General features: G+C 45.3%; 1 protein-coding gene and 1 non-coding gene across 3 annotated transcripts in view; both read left to right on the top strand.

Moving 5' to 3' along the window:
- Positions 1-24,772, top strand: part of LOC149320476 (uncharacterized) — a 39,748-nt gene extending 14,976 nt beyond the window's left edge. Inside the window, exons 2-5 of one of the 2 annotated variants that reach the window (XM_089500803.1) lie at positions 6,011-6,305; positions 19,903-20,014; positions 20,459-20,644; positions 22,451-24,772. In XM_089500803.1, the coding sequence (XP_089356929.1) occupies positions 6,015-6,305; positions 19,903-20,014; positions 20,459-20,644; positions 22,451-24,222 (2,361 nt within the window). In that variant the 5' untranslated portion in view covers positions 6,011-6,014 and the 3' untranslated portion in view covers positions 24,223-24,772. Of the gene's footprint in view, positions 1-6,010; positions 6,306-9,417; positions 9,830-19,902; positions 20,015-20,458; positions 20,645-22,450 lie in introns of those variants that run through there. The other variant, XM_089500810.1, reaches the window with a different exon arrangement.
- On the top strand, positions 4,564-4,670 carry LOC149320477 (U6 spliceosomal RNA). Its single transcript, XR_016279638.1, has one exon. It is a non-coding gene; the product is annotated as a U6 spliceosomal RNA (small nuclear RNA).
- Positions 24,773-26,525: the final 1,753 nt, after the last annotated feature.

Genomic DNA, 26,525 nt, shown 5'->3' with positions numbered 1-26,525 from the left:
CTCTCCCCCCCCCTGCACTTTGAGACCCCTTTAACTGCCAAAGCTCAATGCTCTGGAATTCTTGTGTCTGTGAGGCATTTGGCCTTCTCTGTCAGAGAGCTTTGGTGCCACAATAAACTACAATTCCCAGGATTCCATAGCACTGAGCCCTGGCAGTCCAAGCAGTGTGTTTTGGGCACAGAGATCCTCCAAATGAATCCAGTCCCTAGCTTTTATATCTCTCACACACACTGCAGGAATAATAACCCACTTTGAGACTGCTTCAACTCAGTACTAGGGAATCCTGGGAATGCTAGTGTTTGGGAGACATTGAGACTCAGTGATGGCTCTGAGGCCACAATAGACTACAATTCCCAGGATTCCCCAGCACTGAGCAGTCTCAAACTGGACCATTTCCTCAGTGTGGATGCACCTGTTGAGGAATTCTGGGCACTGCAGTTCAACTACGTTTGGAGGGTTATGGGACTCCCTGTCAGAGATAGCTCTGGGGCCACAGTGTACTACAATTCCCAGCATTCCCCAGCACTAACCCAGGACAGTTAAGTCACTCTCAAACTGGATTATTTCCTCAGTGTGGATGCAGCTTTGGTGAGGAACTCTGGGCATTTCAGTCCAGCATTGTTTTATTTCTGCAGTGTATTTTGGACCAGAGACAAGGTGACCAGGCATCCTCCTCCTTTTCCAGGATATGCCCTCTTCTGTCAAATTTCAAAATGTCCTCCATTTGGATCATGGCTAAGAAGCATGGATTTATAATTACATGGGTGTTTTTAGCTTTTATTTTTGGCCACGTCCTACATTTTTTTGCTTGGGTGCCCTACATTTTGGGGTGAGGGCATTGGTCACCTTGGTCAGAGAGCTTTCCAGGGGTTAACTGCCATTCTGCTGTGGTGCTGGAACAAACCACCATTCCCAGAATTCCATTGCATTCAGCCAAGACAGTTAAAGTGGTCTGAAACCAGATTATTTCTCCAGTGTAGATGCAGCCCAAGCCTTTTGCCTCTCTTATGCCTGAGATTTCAAAGCCCAGCCTTGGCACCACAACAAACTACAAATCCCAGGATTCCATAGGATGGAGTGATGAGAGTGAAAGCAGTGTGGCAGCAGCCTAAGTGTGCTTAATGCAGTTCTTAACATGGTGCACCTCTTGCCTACAGAGTCTCACAAGACTTTTTTGTTTAACAACTTGTACCCATTAACTCCATTTCATGACTCCTTTATTTAGTGGGGAGGAATACAGACAAAACAAGTCAAAATGAAGGAAAACCAAAGTCCTTTGACCAAGTACACATTTCTGAGAAGTATACTTGGTGAGACACCTGAAACCAAGGGCAAATCCACTTTTTGTTTAACCATGTTCTATATGCATAGCCATGTTAGCCCATGTTCAGTGTTAAACGAAAAGGGTTTGGTTGTGGAATAAGCCTCTGAAATATGCAAGAGGCAATGTTAAAATAAAGCCATGTTCAATGCTCAAATGTGCTGTTTGGAATGGGGAGAGGGGGGTGGCCAGAAAAGGAAGTACATTTCCGTGATCTGTCTACGAATAATGTCAAAATGTCCTCCATTTTGATCATGCCTAAGAAACATGGATTTATATGAACATTTCTAAAAAAGCCTCATTTTTTTTGCGTGTCCTCCATTTTAAAAAAATGTGTCCTACATTTGAAAATGTTGTCCTGCATTTGTCCTACATTTGTCCTGGTTTGGAGGTCCTCACTTATGGGAACCCTAGACCCGAGCCTATCATGGGGGGTGTCATGGCAAGATGAGTTCAGTGGAGATTTGCCATTGCCTTCTTCTGAGGCTGAGAGTGTGTGACTTGCCCAAGGTCTCCCACTGGGTTTCATGGTGGAGCTGAGAATTGAAATCTGGTCACTCGAATAATAGTCCAACACTCAAACCAGGACCTCAGGCAGGCTCTCCATACAAATTCTCCATATCTATCTATTTATATGGTTGTTGTACACCTTCAAGCTGTTTCCAAGCCATGGTGCCCCTAAGGCCATATCATGGAGTTTTCCTGGCAGATTCCTTCAGAAGGGTTTGCTCTTCTCATCCTGAGACTGAGAGAGTGTCACTTGACTAAGGTTTATAGTAGGTTTATGTGGTTGTGTGTGTGTGTGTTGTATTTTATATATATACTAGCTGTACCTTGCCACGCAATGCTGTGGCTCAGTCTGGTTAAATAGAAAAGAAAGAAAAGAGAAAGTGCACGTTTTGGGAATATTTAATTTCACAATGGTTGTGGGTAAACACTATTTTTGTTGTTCCATTGTGTGTGTAGATATAGAGATTGTCTGGTTTGCTGACTCTAGAACGCACGACATATAATTCTCCATGTGAGAAGCAAGCAGTCTGTGTCTAGATCAGTTCCTCCTCCTCCTCCTCCTCCTCCTCCTCTTCCTCCTCCAAGGCCCTTTTGCCGCTTCTGAGGGTCCTAAAGGGACACTCAGGGTCCGGCAAACTCTGGAGAACAGCGACCAGCGGCTCCTGCTGCTGGCTCTTGTCCTCCAAGGTATAGAGAAACGTGTGTATTTGGGTGGAACGCTGTGTCGAAATTTCAAAGCAGTCGCTGAAGAGCATTTTGAGATTTAAGATTCTGAACTAACGAACATTTACATATATAAGGGCCTGTTACAGACAGCCAAAATAAAGCTGCTTCAAGTCACTTTGGAGGTATGATATTTCAATGATGCATGAGTCCTAAGAGTCTGGAAGCTTCACCAAAGCTGCACTCCAGTCCTTAGGACTGGAGCGTGGCTTTGGTGCGGCCTTTGGACTCTTAGGACGCATGTATCATTGAAATATCATACCTCCAAAGTGACTCGAAGCAGCTTTATTTTGGCTGTCTGTAACAGGCCATAGATATATAAACAATTATATACACACATATATACTTATAATATGTATTGTACTTATACATACATACATACGTATATACATATATAAAACAATTATTATATTATATATTAACATATATAATATACATAATTATATATCTATAAGCTTGTAACGTTCTTATTTATTGACAGAGCCTCGTTTCGTGGGGCTTGGTATATTTGTGTTTTTAACTGTGTGTTTGTGTGTGTGTGTGTGTATATATAAAATAAACGTTTGAGGTCTTTCTTTCCTGAGGGAGCCATGTGTCTTGTGGGCCTGGTTGCTGAGCCTCGCCCTTGACCTGAGGGTCGTTGGCCTATTATTCTTATCCCAAAGGGAAACAATAATAGCTCCTTCCCTAGCGCCCATTTCCCTCAATGGATGCCAAGCCAACTGCCAGTCCTTTGTAGGTCAAAGGTGCTTTCCAGTCACAAGAGGAACTACTGCAAACAATTCTGTGATTCTGGATCAGTCGCACTCAAGTACTGTACAGATCACAGAAAATCACAGTGATGATTCCATTCTCTGCCGGCAACCGAGGGAGGGAGAGAGCGAGGGAGGGCCTTGGATCTGATTGGTGGGGGCTCCGAGGGGCTGGAGGAATGGTCCAATCGGGGCTTGGGGGCGTGGCTTCTCTCTGGCCGAGCTGCGCACGATGTGAAGGCGCCGCGGCAGTGGAGTGTTTGCCAGCGAAGGAGGATCAGCAGCCTGGCCCCTGCTCGCTCCAACCCAGCCCCGCAAAGAGAGCCAGGAGGAGGAGGAGGCGCGCTGCCCCTGGAGCTAAGGAGGGCCTAGAGACCCCTCCTTGGCTGCTGCTCTCAGTCCAAGCCTTGGAACCTCCTCTCAGCCTCCTCTCAAGGCTTCTGGGCCAGGCACAAGGGAGGCAGGCAGTGCAGCCTAGTGGTTTGAGGGTGGGACTAGCTCTCTCCATTCAGCCCTGGAAGCCCCCCAGGAGGCCTTGGGCAAGAAGTCACACTCTCTCAGCCTCAGAGGGAGGAGGCAAGGGCAAGGCACCTGAGGAAAGAGATACTGCCAAGTCCTAAGAAAAGCCCATCTCCTGAAAGGGATTTGGAGGCATACAAAGACAGCAACACACAGCCATAGAGAACAGGGTTATACAGTATATTTAGAGCCCCGCTTGCCTTGCACTGAGTCAGACCTTGGTCCTTCTAGCTCAGCATTGCTGACTGGATGGAGGCTGCATTTCCAGGGTTCAGGTGAGATTCTCATTAGAAACCCTTGTTTATTTATGGTATTTATATATGATGTCCCAGCCTTCCTTCAGGGCCTCCAGGCTAATGCACAGCACATAAAGCATTTAAACCTTAAAAGATGTCTAATATACGTGGCTTTAAGTAGCCTCTAGGTTCAAGGCAACCCATGAATTACACAAGGTTTTCTTAGGCAAGGAGATCTCAGAGGTGGCTTTTCCAGCTTCTTCAGCACCTGGTATTTGTTGGGGTTTCCCTTCCAAGGACTGACCAGAGCTGATCCTGCCTAGCTTCCAAGATAAGACATGATTGGGGCCTTTAGGGTATCTAAGTGTATATAAGTGTGTGTGTGTGTGTACGCGACTGTGTGTAAAGAGGGGTGTCAGGGAGAAAGTGCACATAGAGAGACATCTTCTGGTTTGAGTGTTGGGCTTCAACTCTGGAGAACTGGGTTCGAATCCCTGTTTGAGTTCTCACTTCGGCAGCACATATGCTAAAATGGAACAATACACAGAAGATTAGCTTGGCCCCTGAGTAAGAATGTGTTTTAATCTGTTTTAATAATTTAATTCTATTTTAATGTATGTTTATAATGAGCTGTTTTAATCTTGTAAATTGCTCTGACAATGGCTCAGGTTTGAGAGAAGGGTGGTATATATATATATGTATGTAAATATAGACACTTGTCCCTCTATATTCACTAGGGTTAGGGGTGCAAGACCCCCGTAAATATGGAAAAACTGCAAATAACGAAAACACCATGTTTTACCTGAGATGACACCTCTCTAAGAATACACCCTTCAGTACCTGGTATTTGTTATGGTTTCCCATCCAAGGACTGACCAGAGCTGGTCCTACTTAGCTTCTAAGATCAGACACAAAGGATTGAGAGTTCCTGCATGGCAGGGGGTTTGACTGGATGGCCCTTGTGGTCTCTTCCAACTCAGTGATTCTATGAGACACGATCTGGGCCTTTAGGGTATGTAAGTATGTATGTGTGTGTGAAGAGGGTTGTGTGAGAGAGGGAGAGAGTGCACCTAGAGTAATGTCCTTCTGGTGGGAAACAGGAGGGGCAGCATGGTTTAATGGTTTGAGTGTTGGACTGTACAACTCTGCTTTAGGAATGTAATTCTGTTTCAATGTACTGTATGTGTTTAATTAGCTGTTTTAATTTTGTTAGTTGCTCTGACTCCCGGTTTTGCGAAAACAGCGAGATATAAATCATAATATAAGGTGATAATAATGATAACATGGCCATGAAATCCACTGGGTGACTTTGGGCAAGTTACATGCTTATTTTGTTAAGCAAATACAATGCAATTTTCTTGTTATTAATATTATTACTATTGTTTGAGTGTTGCCTTATGGTTGCCATAAGTGGGAAACGACTTCAAAGCACACAACAACCATTTCAAATCCATGCTGCTCTGGTCCTATTCCTTCCTCTCCAGAGCCATTCAGTTGACTTCTAGTTGACTTCTCCTTCCTTCTGGGTTCCCTGCAGCTCCTCTCTAAGAAATGTATCTCTCTCACAAACACAGCCTGAGGAAAGCCAGAGACAAGAGCAATGTCCAGACAGAGAGTTGGGTCTGAAGAAAGAGCCTTCTTTTTTGTTGGGGGGAGAGAGAAAAGGGAGCCCCTTGTATTCCAAAGGTCATCCTGACTTATGGGCTGCCACCTTGTACTTTGCTTCAGGCAGCAAAAATACTTGTAAGCAATGTTGAAAGACCAAAAAGCCACCCCATTGCTGTTGACAGAGCTGTGCTAAAATATGGGTCAAGGCAATAGGGACAGAGCAAGTGGAAGGATGCTGCAGTGAGAATCTGAGTGATGTAGATTGTCAAATCTCCCCTGAAGAGAGTCTTTAGAACATCTCATTCACAGGATGTCTTGTTTTCCATTCTTCTTTTGGGAAGAGCCATGCAGAGGAGCTTCGGGGAGAAGATGCTCAGTTCTGAGGTCCAGGCTTTGGGGCCCCGAGAGGTTTGCAGCCAGCTCCACAATCTCTGCTGTCAGTGGCTGAAGCCAGAGAGACACACCAAGGCTGAGATGCTGGACCTGGTGATCCTGGAGCAGCTCCTGGCCATCCTTCCCCCAGAGATGGAGAGCTGGGTTCGAGAGTGTGGAGCGGAGACCACCTTCCAAGCAGTGGCCTTGGCAGAGGGTTTCCTCCTGAGCCAGGCAGAGGAGAAGAAACGGGAAGAGGAGCAGGTGAGCTTATTTATAGTGCCCATTATTATTATTTATTAAGGATTTTGAAAAAATTTAAGTAAGCTCAGTTTTCTTAATGCAGACAAGAAAGGTTTGCTGATCAGTCGAAAGGCAGCTGAAGGAATAGGGATACCGCCTGTGTTAGATGGGATTGTCTTTCCTTAAGACACATATTCTGGAGTAGCAATGCTGACCATACAGCAAAGAACAGTAACATCTAATATGCACAAAACACTGACAACTTTTAACTGGCCAGTCAAAATGCACAGTATATACAAGGGATGTTTCATAGCTCCACTGGCTTCTTCATGTTAAGAATCATGCAGGAGGAAAAAATTATAAAATGATAAAGTTAGTCACAAGATTACATTTTCTCAGGGTATTTTTGGTGTTCGTTGGAGGTATAGCTGTGCAAGCCAGTCCCTCTTCCTGACCGTCTGGCACTGTGGGAACGAAGCCTCCCAAAGCCCATGAGATGAATTTGAACCCCTGTAGCAATACAAAATGATCATTTTTCTCAGATCCCAGATTTCTCCATTCCTTGTGAGTTAAAAGCCCCTTTTGTTAACCCAGAAGACACAGTTTTTGGACAGATTACTAACTGGGGTTGGTTACGGGGAACACATTGTTATGCCCAAGTTTGTAAGGGCAAACTGTTTATGCTGAGAGCATGTAGTGGAAATTCCCCCTTGAGTAGACTCCCACAGCAGGGCTGACACAGACATTGAGACACCAAATTTGGTTTTAGACACTATGCATGTAACATTTATAAAATCACAAAAGTAATACAAACATTGATTATCAAGAGCTCTTTCATTCACTCACACATTCATACAGTACTCACATGCACTTTCCTTCCGCTGAGCAGTGATCAGTTGCCCTCGAAGTTTGGGGATGACACTGTTGCCGTGGTAGATGCCAACAAAATGGAGATGAAGGCCAAGGGTCTTTATACTTTTCTTCTCTCTGGCTTTTGGTTGCTGAAGTCTTGCAATATTGTAGCCCATTACTCGATTTCCTCTTTTGGGAGGAGAGACAGGCTGTTCAAAGCAACTAGTTCTGTTCAAAGTGGCTCGTTCTGTTCAGAGCAGCCCATTGTCCTGTCACTTCCTCTTCATTGCGACTCAGGATTCCTCAGACTTTACTTGTCTCGGTTGCCAAATCCCTTTGTCACATCAATGCTCTGCGCAGAACCATCTTGTTTGGCTCTTTAGTTTGGTTTAAAGCACCATTCCTTGGTTTTTTGGTTCTTCAGCTCTGGGTTTAAGTCAGAACTCACACATTCGTCTTACATCATGACTCCCTTTTTAAGCAGGTTTGGTGATTACTGATTGAGTTCCAGGCACAATTTATTCAGCTAGTTATGTCCTGTAAAGCTCCATCTGGCTTCCTTCCAGGCTTCTTAAAGGAGCATATTCTCCTGCATGAGTATATCCTCCTGGTTGTATCTTGTGGGAACATGGGCTAGAGCCTTCTCAGTGGCTGTCCTTGAGGCCTGAACTCCCTTCCTGGGGAGGTTAGACTGAGGTTAGTGCCCAAGATGAAAATAGCTTTTTGAAAACTACCTGAAACTAGGTTTAGCAGTAGGCATTTCTGTCAGGACCATGTTATAAATAAGTCTGATAAAATGACATGGATGTGGTCATTAGGTGGAGTTGTAGTGGAACTTATTATAGTGGCAGGTACATGAGTCTGTATTTAAAACAGCGCATCATGGGCAGGTTGATGCAACTGTCAACTGTCAGTTTTTCTGAGAGAGAATGTGTCAGTTACGATGGCTGATGTTAGAGTAACTGTCTCCGAGGTTGTGGTTATGGTTGGTCGGACGGTAAATTAAATTACTTGAGAATATTCAAGACGGATGTCTTCTACCCTGTGTAATCTTTGTAAATAGTTTAAAGTTAAATATTTAAGTTAAAGATTTAAAAACCCTTTTCTTGAGAAAAACTTTGTTGTCCTGAGATTCATTCCTGTGTGAGAGGAAGTTTGCTGAGCAGCTAAGATTCTTCACAGATGGGAGAGGAGCCACGAGCGATGGTGTGAGCAGCTAAGATCGTCTGCTCCTGAAAGCAAAAGCCTAAAAAGCTAAAAAATCTCTCCTAATGAGGAAAAAAAACTGAGTAACTGCAAATAAATATATCGGAAAGGGAAGAGAGCAGATTGGAATTGTTTAATTAAAGTTTTAAAGGGAAGGAAGAGAAATAAACAGCAATCTTGCATATGGCATTGCCGGCTAGAGGTTTGTCAGCTGAGCGGACGCCAGGACTGCTGGTAGATGTCCAAAAGCCAAAAGAAAAAAAGGGAACTCAAACAAACAGTGATAAACTGGAAAAGAGAGTCTAAACAACACCCTTCTGACAAGGCTTATAGTCGTTTGCAAAGAATAAGTTCACATGAGATGCTTGGAACTTGTAATAAAGAAATGAGAAAGACAACGTCTATGGAGGCGGTGGGAAAAAATGGAGCTAGACCCAAACAACATGGCGAAGTTCCAGGAACAGAGCCAAAACAAGAAGAAATAAAGATATGGTTAGAAAAAACTCTCACTGAAAACCAAAACAAAGGTTTTGAGACCATGAATGAGCTGATAATTAAAAATAATGCTATTTTATCAGAAACTATAACTAAGACAATTATGGATGAAATGAACAAATCTTTTCAGATTATTACAAGAGAGATTGAACAAGTGGACAAAAAGTACAATTAATGCAAAATGAACAGAAAGATCAGCAAAAAATAACTTTGGAACATTCAACAAGATTGGATCAGCTGGAAAGGAAAATTATTGACTTGCAGGACTGTAACAGAAGGAATAATATTCGCATTCGTGGCTTTCCTGAGTTGCCAAATAAAACATCTAGATTATTAAAAATAGAAATCCTTAAATGGCTACAAAGTATTGTCCCTCAAATGATCTGGGCAGATGAGGAAGTGGAATGACTACACAGAGCATCAACAGTTAAAGGGGCTTGGCCCCTTGAGATGTAATCATGAAAATAACAAGTTTTTACAAGAAAGATCAGTTAATGAAAGAAATCAGGAAACTCTCAGGAGGACTGAAATATGGAACCACTGCAATTGAAATTTATAATGATTTATGTCCAGAGTTGGAGAAGAGGTATTAAGCCTTGTATTGCAGTTCTGCAAAAAAATGGAATAAGATACAGTTGGGGCTATCCTGTATTTTTGAAATTTCAATGGAAAGGAAAGCATCACAAGATTTTTTCCATGGAGCAAGGATTAGAGCTGTTGGAGCGACTGGATCTGGCCAAACAAGGAGGAGAGAGTGACAAGGGTGCAGCTGGAGGAGCCAAGGAATGATAGAAAACAAGGACAAAGACGTTGACTTTTCTTTTACTCTGTATTTTCTTCTTTCTTCTTTTTCTTCTTTCCTTTTGAAAGGACATGACAGGAGAGATCATTAATAAACAATCAGGAGGAGGAATTGGACCACACATTGGGAGAGATGGCAGCAGTAGTAACAATAAATGATGGAATAACAGAACAAATTTCAATTTCTAGAGGTACAAGGCAAGGATGCCCTCTTTCCCCGGTTTTATTTGCAATAATTATTGAAATATTAGCAAATATTATTAGGGAGGATGAAAATCTGGAAGGAATTGGAATGAGAAAATTGAATAAGATAAGTTTATTTGCAGATGACACCTTATTAACAATTAGAGACCCCTTGGAAAAAATGAATAATGTGAAAAACCATTTAAAGGAGTTTGGACAAATGACAGGATTACGAATTAATTGGAATAAATCAGAGCTAATGTTTAATTATTCAAAAACGGAAGAACAGAAATTTTTAAAGGATGAAAAGATAGATGTAAAGGTAAAAGATACAATTAAATATCTAGGAATAAAAATTACAAAAAATTTACAAAAATTAGAGGATCAGAACTATAAAAAATTAAAAATAGAAATGAAAAGGAAATTAGAAGAATATAAAAATATTAAACTATCATGGTTCGGTAGAATTGCATTAATAAAAATAAAAATTCTGCCTAAGATCAACTTTTTGTTCAGGATGTTGCCAATACAAATATCAGATGTTGAAATTAAAAATTGGCAAGTATTAGTGAATAATTATTGTAATGGGAATAAAAAAGTAAGGATTAATAAAAGATAGTGGTATAAACCCCAAAAAGAAGGAGGTTTGGGTCTCCCAAATTTAAAACTGTACTATAATGCAAACCAAATAAGATAAATTATAGATGGAATTATAGAGAAAGGGGAATTAGATTGGTTAGAGATGGAAACAACAGGAATAGAGGAAAAATTGGAAAATATATTTTTAAAGAATTTACTATGAAAGAAATGAAGGAAATAGTAAACCTCTTTTTAAAGAATATACTAAAAATTTGGAAAAAAAATAAAGAAAAACTGATGCCAGCCATCTCACCATTAAGACAAGTTATAATGCTTAAAAAAAATTTCCAATAAAGGAAGAATTAGGGAAATTGGTAAAAGGTCAAGAAATATACAGGATAAAAGAATGGATGAAGATAATGAGGGAGAAAGGGAAAATAAAGGAGAAATTGCAAGGATCAAAATTAACTTGGTATAATTGTATTCAATTGGAACAATGGACAAAGAATTATGAGAAAAATATTGGAGAGATTAGAGAATATACAAAATTTGAACATTTGATCAGGCAAAGAGAAAGTATAGAGGCAAATGAAACTTTGAAAGGAGTCACAAGTGAAATATATAAATTATTAAAATATAATGAGAAAGAAGATTATCTTAGGACAACATGGGAGGAGGACTTAGCACAAAAAATAAACGTCCACGAATGGGGGAAAATTTGGAATCAACACCATTTAAAATGTTATTCTATACAAATAAAGGAGAATTACTATAAAATAATTTGGAAATGGTATTTAACGCCTGTAAGGTTAAGTTATATAAATAAGAATTATTCAAGGTTATGTTGGAGAGGGTGTCAAGAGATAGGCACTAATATGCATATGTGGTGGGGTTGTAGAACTGTAAGGAAATTTTGGCAAATTGTATTTGAAGAGATAAAATAAATAACAAAAATTGATTTAGAATTTTGTCCAAAGATAGCTCTATTATCTTTATATGATAAAACTAACTGCACCCAAGTTATAAAGGATCTAATTACAAATTTATTAACAGCGGTGAGATTAATGATAGCAAAAAAGTGGAAAGACCAGGGAGATTTACAAATACAAGATTGGTATAGAGAGATATGGCAAATAGCAATTAATGATAAGTTAACTAGTGGAATTAAGTTTAGAAGAGGAATAATCAAGAGAAATGATTTCGAAGCAATATGGAAAACATTTGTACAAAAGGTTTTAATAAAAGAAGGAGGTGTCTTACCACCAGAGGAAGAGCTACAATTCTGGAGATAGAGTAATAAGAAGATATTAGGCTCCGGTGATGGGGAGCACTTGGGGGAAGGGTGAAACGGGGGGAGGGGGAATTATGAAAAGTATATGATGAAAAGAAATATGAATTAGATTTAGATAAAGTAGTAAAGAATGGAATGTAAAAGGATATATTATATTTCTTCTTCGTGGTCTCTGTGAATCATACAAAAGGGGTTTCACTGCGCCTGCGCAGTGCTGTTCGGAACTTCTAGAATCACTGGGCAAAGTACACTTTGCAACAAAAAGAAACTTTTTGGCGGTAATCCCACCCACTATAAAGCCCCTGCTTCCCGCTCTTTTCCCCAGTTCCTTTTTTCCGCCGCGCTTGCTGCTGTAGAGGAACGTCGCTTGCTATTGCTAGCTTTTGTACTGGAATCACTGGCTTTTTTTTGGACTTCAGACTGTTCTTTCGACCTTTCTGGCTCTGATCTCCCCGTGTTTTAGTGACCTCGGATCGGCTTGACTCTGGCTTCGTTTTCATCCTCCACTATGCCTCCGGCTCCATTTAAGAAATGTGACGTCTGCGGCGGTAAGGTGCCCATCCAGGACCCACATTCCTCCTGTCTTCTCTCCCTGGGTAGGGAGCATGATGTCAAGGCCTGCACCCTCTGCAAATCCTTGACCTCCCAGGAGAGGAAAAACCGTGAGTCGCGGCTCACTTCGGCCATTGCCCAAGGTGTTTTGAAGAAGCCCAGGGAGGGAGACCCTCGTCCTTCTTCAGCCCCTGCGGCCTCCTCTGCGACCGACCGCGGCAGCCCAGCCAGCGTGGCCTCCACACCCCCTGCCGATGCTGCCCGTGGTTCGGCTGAACCCAGTGCCGCCAACGCCGTGGCCCGTGGTCTTGCGGTACCCAGCGCCACTACCAAACCCCCCAAACGCCCTCATAAGACCTCGGGCAAAGGGGAATCTTCCGAGTCTTCGTCTTTGACACGGAAAGAGGACACCGGTGACCCAACACCCGGTACCAGCTCTACGACACGGCAAGAAAAGACTGCTGTTCCTGCGCCCGGTACGGGCTCTAAGACCTCCAAGGCCCCTACCGACCGATCAGCTCACAAGAAAGACTCTAAAGTAAAGTCTAGCGAGGTTGGATCCAAGACCTCGGGCTCGAAGGCCCTCCTGACGACCACTGGTTCGGCAAGGGACGCGGGGCCATCAGCTGGACTCACTTCGGAGGCTCCCGGACACTCTGCCAACACGCCACACGCCACCCCTTCAGCCAAGGGCGATGCTTCCCGACACCACGGCGACCGGGACTTGTCTAAGTCCTCCAAGAAGAGGAAGCACAACTGGGAAAATACCCCTCAGCCTCCACGGGATGACCTTTTCAATCCCGATCCCATCTCGAAGAAGGCCAGGACAGCCACCAATGACCTCTTCGATCCCGATCCCATCTCGAAGAAGACCAAGACAACCACCAAGGACTCCGGGAAGTTCACAGCAGTGAGATGTCAGGGATGATGGGAGTTGTAGCTCTTCACCTCTGGCTCGAACTCACCACCTTGTTACGCACCGGCGCTGACCAGTTTTGGTCAGTGGTTAAAGCTTTGCTCTAAAGCAGCAGAGTTACAGAGAATAGGCTGAAGACCCTGACAAACTCTCCAAGCCTTCTCACTCTTGCTTCCACAGAAGTCTTCACACTTCTTCAGGATCCAGCTGGCTCTTGTATCTTCACTCAAGACACCAGACAACTCAGTAGTCTTATATAAAAGATCTACTTTATTCTACTATATACAGCTCCAAAACTATCCAACACAACTCCAATACTCCTCCACAACTACCCACAAAATACATTGGGATTCATAGCCATTATTATAGTAATTGGATAATACCACCCACTCTTGTCAGTTTCCACCCAGTGGGCGTGTACATCCACTCTCATTGGTTCTCTTGGTTCAACCCACAATTAATGATTTCATCATTTCACCTTGTCCACTTAACAATTCTCAGGTGTGTTCAATTATCCACTTTACATTTCTGTCCTTGGCATTTAGGATTTGTTAATTCCATTACCTTTTACACCTGTGTGGATCCTAATTGCTTCTGCTGAGTCATCCTGACTCTCACATACATGTTTTATTTCATTCACTGTATATCCCATGTTGCATTTTCCTTAACATGAGAGACATCCCTGCGTCAACCCACTCGTTGTCGCCTCGCCAGGTAACTCCTGAGCCCGTCATCCACCACTCTGTGATGGAAGCGACCCCCTCTTCGCCTCGCCTTGACCTGCCCACGATACCATTCATCCACTCTGAGGACGAGGATTTGCTTCCTTCCAGCCGGCGTTCCCCCGTACCCGTCTTGAAGTATTCGCGAGGGGCTCCGCGTGAAGACCCTGATTTTTTCTACGATTCTGACACGGGCAAGTATTATATGGCTGTATCCAGAGAACAGGCCTTCGAGTGTTTCTCGTCGAGGCATTCGAGTGGCAGGGCACCTGTTCAGAAGCCATCTGCCTCCAAACAGTCACCTCCCGTTCCGTCACACTGTCCCCAGAGACCCACCGAGGAGGCTCATACGTCGGGCCGTTCCCGCCCTAAACCCTTGCCGGTCGTACAGGAACCCGAGCCTGTGGACTCTGAACCCGAGGTGGTGTCGTCCGACGATGCCTCAGAGGTGAACCTGTCACCGCCTGATTCCCCATAGGAGATGCACCGACCAGAACCGGCCTCTCCAACCGATGATGTGCGCTCATTTAATGAGCACATCATCAAAATGGCCAATGCACTTGATATTGAGCTGTCTTACGCCAATGACGGTGCCCAAGACCCGGTCGACCGGCGGGTCCAAGGCAGAGTGCCAACTCCTCCGTCAATTCCTCTTCTGCCATCCCTGGAAACAATCCTCAAGTGCTCCTGGGACTCCTCGACCTCCTTGGCAGGATTGACCCGTAAGGTGGAATCCCTTTACAGGATCCCCCCGACGTGTTGTCCTTGGCTGGCGTCGCACCCGAAACAAAACTCGGCCATAGTTGAGGGCTCTCAACAGACTTTTACCCAGAAACAAGCCACATCCCTTGCCGATCGGGAGGCCAAGAAGGTGGATGCGCTAGCCAAGAAGGCCTACTCTGCTGCTGCCCTCGCCGCCAAGGCTGCTAATTACAACGCATGTATCGGGGCATATGTTCAGGCACTAATGGAGAGCATCTCCCCATTGGTACCGGATGTCCCGGACGACGTTCAGCGGAAGCTTGTCGAGATCAGGGACGAGGCACACTCGATAGGCAGTTGGCTTATCACCACAGCTAGGAACGTCACTGACTGTGTGGGCAGGGCAATGTCGGCAGCTATTGCACTTCGTCGCCATGCGTGGCTCCGGGGCTCGGATCTTAATCTTAATGCCAGGACCGCGATCAAGGAAATGCCAATTGACGGATCGGGTCTTTTCCACACCGATACCGATGAGGCTCTCAACAAAAAATACCGGATGAAGGCAGCGGCCAGAAAACATGGCATGTCTTCGACCTCGACTCCATCGTTCCGGAAGAGACAACGCCCAAGGCAGAGTCAAGGTCAGTCCCAGAGGCCCTACCATCAGGACCGCCCTTTCCAACAACAAGGGCCCCAGAGATCGAGATACCCCTCGCAATCCTCCTCCTCCTCGGGCCGACGCAACAACTCGGGTCGGTACCGAAAGAACCGACGCCAGGAACCAGACCAGGCCAAGAAGCGGGCCTGAAGGTCTCCAGCGCGCTTCGTCCCTGCCACCCTTCCTTCTTCATTTTTAGACATTTTGAGGCCTTTTGGTGACACCTGGGCTACCATTACTTCGGACTCGTGGGTTCTCAGTATTGTCCGTAAGGGCTATGCCCTCGAGTTCCTACATCTCCCTCCAACCGGACTTTTTGTTTCTACCCCACCCTCTGACACCCTTCTCGACGAAGTGCGCACTCTCCTCACCAAAGGGGCGATTTCACCCATCACCTCAGACGAATTTCACAGATGCTTCTTCTCCTGGTACTTCACGGTGCCTAAGGCCGATGGAGGCATCAGACCAATTTTAGACTTAAGAAACCTTAACGAATTCCTTGACTACCGTCGTTTTCGTATGGTAACTTTGGCTTCTATCCTCCCTTTGCTCCACCAGGGCTTGTGGTTCGCAACCATCGATCTCAAGGATGCCTACTTCCACATAGGGATTCGGGAGTCCCACAGACGGTTCCTCTCCTTCGCTGTCGGGACGGAGGCCTATCATTACAACGTCCTCCCTTTTGGACTGGCCACGGCTCCGAGGGTCTTCACCAAGTGCATGGCACCGGTAGTGGCCTACATCCACCAGAAGGGTTACATGGTGTTCCCATACCTGGATGACTGGCTCTTCGCTGCAGCCTCACAAGCCCAACTCCAGGAGGCGGTCGGGTTCGTTCTAAACTTACTCGAGTCCCTCGGCCTCGTCATCAACAGGGAGAAGTCCCACCTAGATCCGTCCATGCGCATCAGATTCATCGGCGCCATCCTCGACTCCATTCTTTGCATCGCATACCTCCCTTGGGACCGTTTCCAGGCATTGACAGCGGCTGTCCAGTCCTGCTTGGCCCACAGAAGAGTGAGAGCCAGGGATGTCCAAGTGGCTCTGGGACACATGGCGTCCACGACCTTTGTCACTCCCTTGGCAAAACTTCACCTTCGTCCCTTACAGGCCTGGTTCCTGTCGGTCTTCGATCCCATGACAGACCGCCCCACCAAATGGCTCACCATCCCAAGACCGGTCGCTTCTTCTCTTCGATGGTGGCTAGACTCCCGCAACATTTGTGCAGGCATGTTGTTCGTTCCGCCACAGCCTCAACTGACGCTGACGACGGACGCGTCGCTAGAAGGCTGGGGAGCCCACCTGCTCGACCTTGCAATAAGAGACAGATGGTCTCGGACCGAGAGCTGCCTCCACATCAATACCCTAGAGATGCTGGTGGTAGAGAAGGCCCTGCGATCATTCGAACTGACTGTGTTGGGCAAGGTGGTCCTGCTGAGGACAGACAACACCACCGTAATGTATTACATAAACAAACAGGGGGGCACCAAATCCGCCACCCTGTTAAACATCACGCTTCGAATTTGGAACTGGTGTGTCCTCAGGGGAATCACCTTGCAAGCAATTCACTTGCCCGGAGACGAGAATGGACTGGCGGACCAACTCAGCAGGTCCACGACCACTTGCCACGAGTGGAGACTACATCCGGAGACGGTCGACGACCTCTTCAAACGCTGGGGATATCCCCAGATCGACCTCTTCGCGACCACTCGCAACACCCACTGTCCCCAGTTCTGCTCTTGGACGCCGACCGACAACTGCCTCGGGGACGCGTTCGGGCTCACGTGGTCGGGACCGATGCTTTATGCCTTTCCACCGTTCCCGATGATCACCAAGGTAGTCTCCAAGATAAAGGTGGACTGCCCAGAGGCGATTCTCATCACCCCCTGGTGGCCGAGACAACCATGGTTCCCGGTACTCCTACAGCTTTCCAGGAGACAGTTTCTCCAACTCGAGCCTCGCCCCGACCTTCTCACGATCCGGGACGGACGCATACGCCATCCGGATGTCGACAACCTTCCTCTGGTGGCTTGGAGGCTCCATCCCTGACGTCGCTTCCGGAATCGGTACGGACGGTGATCCTGGCCGCACAGAAACCATCAACCCAGAGGTCCTATGCGGCCAAATGGAACAGATTCCTGCAGTTCCTTACTGAGAAGGAACTCACTCTGGACCAAGTCACGACACCGGTGGTGCTGGAGTTCCTGAGGGCGCTGATGGATGCGGGATTATGTCTTGCATCCATCAAGTGCTACCTTTCTGCCATCTGCTCTCATTTTCAGTTTGGGGGCAAGCCTTCTTTTTTCAGGGACCCGTTCGTAAAGGCCTTCCTTAAGGGCTACGCTAACTTACACCCTCCGGTCATGACACCGACTCCGGCATGGAGCCTGGACTCTGTGCTGGCTGCCTTGCAAAACAAACCTTTCGAACCGATGGCTACTACTGACTTAACGACTTTTGACCTGGAAGACGGTCTTCTTGGTGGCCATCACTTCGGCCCGATGTGCAGGCGAACTTTGTGCGCTACGGAGGGACCAGCCTTTCCTTAGGTTTCATAGGGATAAGGTGGTCCTCCGTACCGATATCACCTTCCTTCCGAAGGTAGTCTCGACTTTCCACATGTGCCAGGACATTGTTTTACCCACCCTGGCCCCGGACCCAACCACCAAGACTGAGCGGACTCTCCATTCCCTCGATGTCAGGAGGGCTCTCACCTTCTACCTGGACAGAACTGCAGCCTCTAGTCGGTCGGATAGGTTGTTCCAATGTTATTCGGAAACGAAAAGAGGATTGCCTGTTTCCCCCCAGAGGTTGTCCAAATGGGTGGCGGCCACTATCCACCTCTGTTATGAGCTTTTGGGAAGGCCGCTTCCGACCAGGGTTCGGTCTCATTCTACCAGGGCGGTAGCAGCATCCTCCGCCTTTTTGAATGGAATTCCCTTGGAGGATGTCTGCAAGGCTGCCGTTTGGTCCCAACCTATGACTTTTATTAAACATTACAGGTTGGATGTTAGGGCCAAACGGGATGCAGCATTTGGGAGAGCTGTATTGATCTCAGGGCTGCACTAATACCATAGTTCTATGCCTTCTAATCTATGTACATTTGGGGTTCTCGAAGTTTACATTGAGTTTTCCCATGCGCCTGGCCTTCCTCAATTTCCCTGTTCATAACCATTGTTATGGTCTTAATTTCAGTTTAAAAGGGTTGTGGGTACCTATTATGGCTTCACAGGTTTCAGGTACCTTATGCCTTACCTTTCTGGAAAATTGCATACCAGTCTTCAGTCTTGGTCAAGGCTCTTGTGGATTAATGACTGACACAAAGGTTGTGTTTCAATGGTTTTATTGTTAATAAACCAGTTTTGTTTGAACAGTTTGTCTCAGGACATTCCCTCCGCCGCTTACTTAAGCTTGTCAGTCTAAACCCATTTGTGTGATTCGCAGAGACCACGAAGAAGAAGGACAGGTTGCTTACCTGTAACAGTATTTCTTCGAGTGGTCATCTGCGAATACATACAAATCCCGCCGATCCTCCCCTCTGTGTCCTGCTCTTGATTGGCTTATTCTCATAGCGCCCACGCGGCGTAAAAATGCGGAACTGGGAAAAGAGCGGGAAGCAGGGGCTTTATAGTGGGTGAGCGGGATTACTGCCAAAAAGTTTCTTTTTGTTGCAAAGTGTACTTTGCCCAGTGATTCTAGAAGTTCTGAACAGCACTGCGCAGGCGCAGTGAAACCCCTTTTGTATGTATTCGCAGATGACCACTCGAAGAAATACTGTTACAGGTAAGCAACCTGTCCGTTTGGGGGATATTATGTAAAAGTTTTTATATATTATTGTAAGGCGAATTAACCAATATTTTGTTTTATCAATTTATTATAATAACATTTATTAATTTCATTCTACCAATAAATATTTTTAAAAAAAGAAATTCTAGACGTAAAAAAAAGAGCTCTGTCATTTCAACAACCTGAGATCAAAATTTATTTCTTGAAAAAAAAACAAAATCTAGAGACATTCTGTTTTCCTCATTTGCCATGTATTTATTCTAATATTAACTATAGAAAATTAAAATATTACTGATGGCAGGGTTTAAAATGTCTTCAAGTGAACTTAACAAGCATTGACCCAAATCCAATTGTTAGTTGCAACTAGATTAAATCCACAAAATTAATAAAAACTTGCTAAGTGTTAGGGAAAAAAAGATTCTTCACAGACCTTTTTCTGGGTGTCTTGTCTGCGTACATAAACTCTGCTTGTGTTTGCTTCGACAAGGGTTATGAACCCAGCACACACCTTGACAATTTCTGTCATTTTAATCTTTCCTTTTAGTCTCTTATGTTTTAATGGTTTCAATTTTGTAGATAGATTGCTTTTAAACTATAATTTGTGTATGCATTATTGTTTATGCTTTGTTGTTGTTGTTGTTGTTCTGCTCGCTGTAAATCACCATGAATCCAAGTCCTAGGGGATAGAAACAAGGGATACAAATGGGGGCGGGGGGGAATCATCATAATGATGTAAATCTAGCTACCACTTCCCAGTTTTTTTTTCTTTCTTTCTGGAAATCATCTGCAGTGGGGATGATGCCCCACAAGGCCTTGTCCTCTTTCCTTAATTCTTCTCTCTTCCCCCTCTCTCCCCATTTGTGCTTCTGCTGCAGGACTTATTTGTGAAAGAGATGACTGAGAAGGAGAAGTGTCCTTTTGAATCCAGTCCAAAGCATTGGCCCAAGTGGATCACGCAAGGCAGAGGAGGAATGTCCCCTTCAATGAGTAAGGGCTAGGAGGGTAGTTTCCTATTTGATTCCCCCTTCTCAAATATGTGTGAAATATCCAGACTCTTATCAATTGAAGCACTTGGACCATTTTATAAATCTTAACTAGCACTTTGAAAATACAGGCATACCACAAGTTAACAAAGCCTCTGACATTGAAGTATATTTTGCAAGTACTTTTTATGCTTGACCAGCCTTCCTTTCCTTCCTCATCCTCTTTGAAGCTAGTTTTTTTTTTAGCAACATTGGCACTAGGAGGAGGATGAAGGAGGATGGGAGAAGCACAGGCTTTTGAGCATCCAGTTATAGTAGCATGTCTGCAGAAAACAATGCAATAAAGCCTGACGTGGGAAATGGTGCATGCAGCATTTGCACATGTAGGAGGGACTGGAAGGAGAGGGAAGGGTTAGAAATCCTCTCTTTCCTATTTTATTCCTCTCAGGGGGTGGAAGAAGGAATGAATCTATGTGTACAAGGACATCTCTTCATCCTGATGGACTTCTGCAGGTGACCTTTGAGGAAGTGGCTGTGGATTTCACAGAGGAGGAGTGGGCCCTGCTGGATCCAGACCAAAGAGCCCTTCATTGGGAAGTCATGAAGGAGATTGTGGACACCCATTTCTCTCTGAGTAAGCTTCATGATTTCTTGTGATTATGCAACTTATAAGTGCTGAAAAGTAACTGTGGGAGTTCTTTTTCACTCTTGATAGATTAAAGCAGGCTGAGTGGTTTTTATAGAATCATATAATCATAGAGTTGGAAGAGACCACAAGGGACGGAGCTCGCACCAGGCAGCTTTCTCTCTTTATTATTATTATTATTATTGTCAAACTATGCACACGTTTTTTGCAATAGGTAGATAGATATATAGATAAAATCTGCCTGCCTGCCTGTTCACTTTCCCTTTCATTTCCTTGCTTCCAGCAGGCAGGGCACTTTGCAGGAGGCTCTTTTCCTTTGCGAATGCTACAATGCAAATGTTACAACGATTTTATTTCCAATTTGGCAAATTGATACAGAATGCTTTTGCTACTGTCTGTAAGGAATTCAGGGGTAGCCTAGGGAAAGGAATGGGTGCATGGCATCCTTTTGTGGCATTCTAAGGTGATGAATGAATGAATTAATTATTACACACGTATGAGGCATTCTGGAATGGCAAGGAGGAAGGATGCAGGATGCAGTGATGGCATTAGCTTGCATTTTGGGGTTGAAAACGGGGCCAAAGGAAGATCCATAACCTGCACTGACCCAAATACCCATAACACACACACACATGGGTAGATTTTAATCTTACTCTAGGGAGCTCTAGTAAAAGCATCCCTCTAGTTCTAAGAGTGCGGGGTGGATTGTGTAGGGAAAGGCATTTCTTCAGGTAACTTGGGCCCAAGCCATGTAGGGCTTAAAAGGTAATGACCAACACTTTGTATTGGGCCCGGAAGCTAATTGGCAGTCTGAACAATCTCTTCTGTTTATGAAAAGTTCCCTTCTTCTCCTGGGATATTTTATTCAAGATCAGAAACAACCCAGACGTTGCTTGTACAAAGGGAAAGGGATATTATAATTACAACTCCCTTGTTGCAACAGCTCCATTGGCTGCCAGTTTGTTTCCGGGCACAATTCAAAGTGCTGTTTTTGACCTATAAAGCCCTATACGGCTTGGGTACAGGCTATATGAAGGACCTTATCTCTCTGTATGAGCCCCCCAGAGTACTGAGATCATTGGGAGAGACCCTTCCGTCTGTCCCATCACAGTCTCAGGCATGTTTGGTGGGAACAAGAGAGAGGGCCTTCTCAGTGGCTGCTCCCAAGGATAGAAACTCCTTCCCTAGAGAAGCCAGGATGGCTCCATCCCTGCTGTCCTTCCAACGCCAGGTAAATAAGTTTTTGTGCAGTCAAGCCTTTTAAGCTGAAAAGGACTGGGTATTTAATGTTGTGCTATATAAATTTTAATGGTTTGTATTTTTAACGTGTTAATTTTTAACTTATAACTGTTTTAACTCTTAAAATTGTTTAGTTGTTTTCAAATTTTTATATTTATGTATTTTAATATGGTACTGTTTTTTAAATTGTATTGTTCACCGCCTTGAGTCACTATATTGGAAGAAAGGCAGGATATAATGATGATGATAATTGTGTTTAAGGTGATGGGCGGGGTAAGGGATGAACTGAGATTACTAGTTCATATGATAGTTTAATTGTGTATTCCGGTAGAGCAAGGGATTGGCGTGGATGGACTTTGTGGTCTCTTCCAACTCCATGATTCTATTTTTTTAAAACTATGATTCTATGATGCCAAAATACTTAGAGCTGACTCCTTTCAAGGAAAGAGAACTTATCTCTTAGGAGAAGCAGTGAAGACGTTCTGGAGTCCCATCTGCGTCAATGACATTTCTCATATTTTTTGTGTTCTGAGCAGTACTTTTTCTCCTTTCCAGGCAGTGATGGGAAACTGAAGGAATATAATGGCCAAGCATTGATGCAAAGAAACCAGAGCAAACAGGTAAAAGAGAAGGAAAAAAGAGCTGACACCAAAACCGAGCAGAGGACAACACATCAAAAAGGTGATGTTTCTGGAACCTCAATTCAAAGAAGAATGCAGAAACAAAAAGAAAGACTTAAATATCTTCGTCTTGAACATGACAGAAGTTTCAACTCTAAAGCAGGCCTTATGCTTCACAGGAGAACCCAGACAAAAGAGACATTGTTCAGAAGTGGTGAGTGTGGAAACAGCTCCAGTATTATTTCACTTAAAAAGATTTACAGAAGAATGAGACCATTCAAATGCCTGGAGTGTGGAAAAAGTTTCATTGAGAAAAGAGCCCTTACTGCTCATCAAAAAACTCACACAAGAGAGAAACCATTTAAATACCTGCAGTGTGGGAACAGTTTCATTGGGAAAAGAGCCCTCATTCATTATCCATCAACTCATACAGGAGAGAACACCTTTAAATGCCTTGACTATGGAACAGGCTTCACTCAGAAGACACACCTCTCTTGTCATCAAGCAACTCACACAGGAGAGAAACCATTTAAATGCTTGGAGTGTGGGAAAGGTTTCACTCAGAAGACACACCTCACTCGTCACCAAGCAACTCACACAGGAGAGAAACCATTTAAATGCCTTGAGTGTGGGAAAGGCTTCACTTGGAAGACACACCTCACTTGTCACCAAGCAACTCACACAGGAGAGAGACCATTTAAATGCCTGGAGTGTGGAAAAAGTTATATTCAGAAGGTAAACCTCACCTATCATCAAAGAACTCACACAGGCGAGAAACCATTTAAATGCCTGGAGTGTGGAAAAAGTTATATTCAGAAGGTAAACCTCACCTATCATCAGAAAACTCACACAGGAGAGAAACCATTTAAATGCCTGGAATGTGGGAAAAAATTCATTGCGAAAAGAGACTTCACTTGTCACCAAGCAACTCACAGAGGAGAGAAACCATTTAAATGCCTGGAGTGTGGAAAGGGTTTCATTGGGAAGGCACAGCTCACCTATCATCGAAAAACTCACACAGGAGAGAAACCATTTAAATGCATAGAGTGTGGAAAAGGCTTCACTCTGAAGACACACCTCATTTGTCACCAAGCAACACACACAGGAGAGAAACCATTTAAATGTCTGGAGTGTGGGAAAGGTTTCATTGTGAAGGCAAAGCTCACCTATCATCAAAGAACTCACACAGGAGAGAAACCATTTAAATGTCTGGAGTGTGGGAAAGGTTTCATTGTGAAGTCACAGCTCACCTATCATCAAAGAACTCACACAGGAGACAAACCATTTAAATGCATAGAGTGTGGAAAAGGCTTCACTCAGAAGACACACCTCATTTATCACCAAGCAACTCACACAGGAGAGAAACCATTTAAATGTCTGGAGTGTGGGAAAGACTTCGCTCGGAAGGCACATCTCACTCGTCACCAAGCAACACACACAGGAGAGAAACCATTTAAATGCCTGGAGTGTGGGAAAGGTTTCATTGTGAAGTCACAGCTCACCTATCATCAAAGAACTCACACAGGAGAGAAATCATTTAAATGCATAGAGTGTGGAAAAGGCTTCACTCGGAAGACAGACCTCACTCATCACCAAGCAACTCACACAGGAGAGAAACCATTTAAATCCTTGGTATGTGGGGAAAGTTTTACTCAGAAGACAAACCTCAGTCATCATCAAAAAACACCAAACAGGATAGAAACCTGAAATGTGGAAAAGGGTATATTCAGGAGGCATTCCTCACTTGTCATAAAAAATAAATCACAGAAGCGAAAAACCATATAAATGCCTTAAGTGACCGAAAAGTTTCATTGACAAAAGAGCCCCCCCCCTCATAATCAAAAAACACTTACCTTAATTTCTTTAATACCGAAAGAGGGTAAAGATAAACAGATAATGAGTAATTACAGGCCAATTTTTTTAATGAATAATCACTATAAGATTTTCGCATTTGTAATGGCAAAATAAATAGGGAGAAAAAATAAAAAGGGAACAGAATGGTTTCTTACCAAAGAGACAGATCAAAAATAATATCAGAACTATTATTAATACACTGGACTATTATAATACGCATAATGAAAAAAGGCTGCGTTGTTATTTGTCGACGCTGAAAAAGCGTTTGACAGCATTAGCTGGAAATTTATGTTTAATTTGTTAAGTGCAATGGTGTAAAGCATGGATTGGCAACCTACGGCCCGCGGGCCGGATGCGGCCCGCGAGCACTGTACGACCGGCCCCTGGCCGACCCTGCCGCCGATTGCCGCCGCCCCAGGGGGCGGGGGCAAGCGCTGGGGCCGCCGGAGCGTTCCGTTTCCCCGCCCCCTGGGATGGCCTCTGGCCTCCCAGGGGGCGGGGGCAAGCGCTGGGGCCGCCGAGCGCTCCTTCCCCCCGCCCCCTGGGATAGCCTCTGGCCTCCCAGGGGGCGGGGGCAAGCGCTGGGGCCGCCGAGCGCTCCTTCCCCCCGCCCCCTGGGATGGCCTCTGGCCTCCCAGGGGGCAGGGGCAAGCGCTGGGGCCGCCGGAGCGCTCCGTTTCCCCGCCCCCTGGGATGGCCTCTGGCCTCCCAGGGGGCGGGGGCAAGCGCTGGGGAAGAAGGAGGAATGGAGGAGGAGGAGGGAGGAAGGGAAGAGGAAGGATGAAGAAGAGGAGGAAGAAGGAGGAAGGAAGGAAGGAGCAAGAGGAGGAGGGAGGGAGGGAGGAGGAAGAAGAGGAGGAAGAAGGAGGGAGGAAGGAAGGAGCAGGAGGAGGAGGGAGGGAGGGAGGATGAAGAAGAGGAGGAAGGAAGGAGAGAAGGAGGAAGAGGAGGAGGGAGGTAGGGAGGATGAAGAAGAGGAGGAAGGAGGAGGAAGGAAGGAAGGAGCAGGAGGAGGAGGGAGGGAGGGAGGAGGAAGAAGAGGAGGAAGAAGGAGGAAGGAAGGAGAGAAGGAGCAAGAGGAGGAGGGAGGGAGGGAGGGAGGATGAAGAAGAGGAGGAAGAAGCAGGAAGGAAGGAAGGAGCAGGAGGAGGGAGGGAGGGAGGAGGAAGATGAAGACATGCAGTCTTTCTGAAGGTGAGAGAGTGTGACTTTCCAAAGTGCATTTCTGGGTATTTTCAGTGCTTTCAATGCTGAAAGGTGTGCTTTTACAAGGAGAGTGGTAGTGATGGTGATATGTCAGTTTGTGGGACATGCAGTCTTTCTGAAGGTGAGACAGTGTGACTTTCCAAAGTGCATTTCTGTGTATTTTCAGTGCTTTCAATGCTGAAAGGTGTGCTTTTACAATGAGAGTGGTAGTGATGGTGATATGTCAGTTTGTGGGACATGCAGTCTTTCTGAAGGTGAGAGAGTGTGACTTTCCAAAGTGCATTTCTATGTATTTTCAGTGCTTTCAATGCTGAAAGGTGTGCTTTTACAAGGAGAGTGGTAGTGATGGTGATATGTCAGTTTGTGGGACATGCACTCTTTCTGAAGGTGAGACAGTGTGACTTTCCAAAGTGCATTTCTGTGTATTTTCAGTGCTTTCAATGCTAAAAGATCTGCTTTAACAGTGAGAGTGGTTTCGGCCTTCCCCTTCGGCTGAAAGGGCCCCTTGGAGCCCTTTCGGCTGAAAGAAGGGGCGAAGGAGGAGAGGGCAGGCACACGCCTCCTCCTCCCCGCGGGGCTTTGGCAGCCCTGAGGTGTCTTTCGGAGGACACCTCAGGCCTGGCAAAGCCCCGAGGACAGGAGCTGGGGCCGCGCGCCTGTTGTTCCTGCCTCTCACGGGCCCTTACTGCTTCTCTGAGAGGCAGCTGGGGGCCACGGAAGGGCAGGAGGAGCAGGCGCGCGCCTGTCACCCCCCTCTCCCAATCCCCCCCTTCTAGCTGTCTCTCAGACAGCGGGAGGTTGGGAAAGGGAGCAGAGAAAGCCCTGCCCCCAGAGGGTGGAAGCTCCGCCCCTGGCACGCAGCCCCACCCCCAGAGGGTGGAAGCTCCACCCCTGGCACACAGTCCTGCCCTGGAGGGTGGAAGCTCCGCCCCCAGCATGCGGTCCCGCCC

Source organism: Sceloporus occidentalis, unplaced genomic scaffold, assembly GCF_023333645.1.
Source record: "Sceloporus occidentalis isolate IW3139 unplaced genomic scaffold, rSceOcc1.0.p SCAF_1, whole genome shotgun sequence".
NCBI lineage: Eukaryota > Metazoa > Chordata > Lepidosauria > Squamata > Phrynosomatidae > Sceloporus > Sceloporus occidentalis.
The sequence above is the reverse complement of the archived record's forward strand: the minus strand, read 5'-3'. Positions and strand labels throughout refer to the sequence as shown.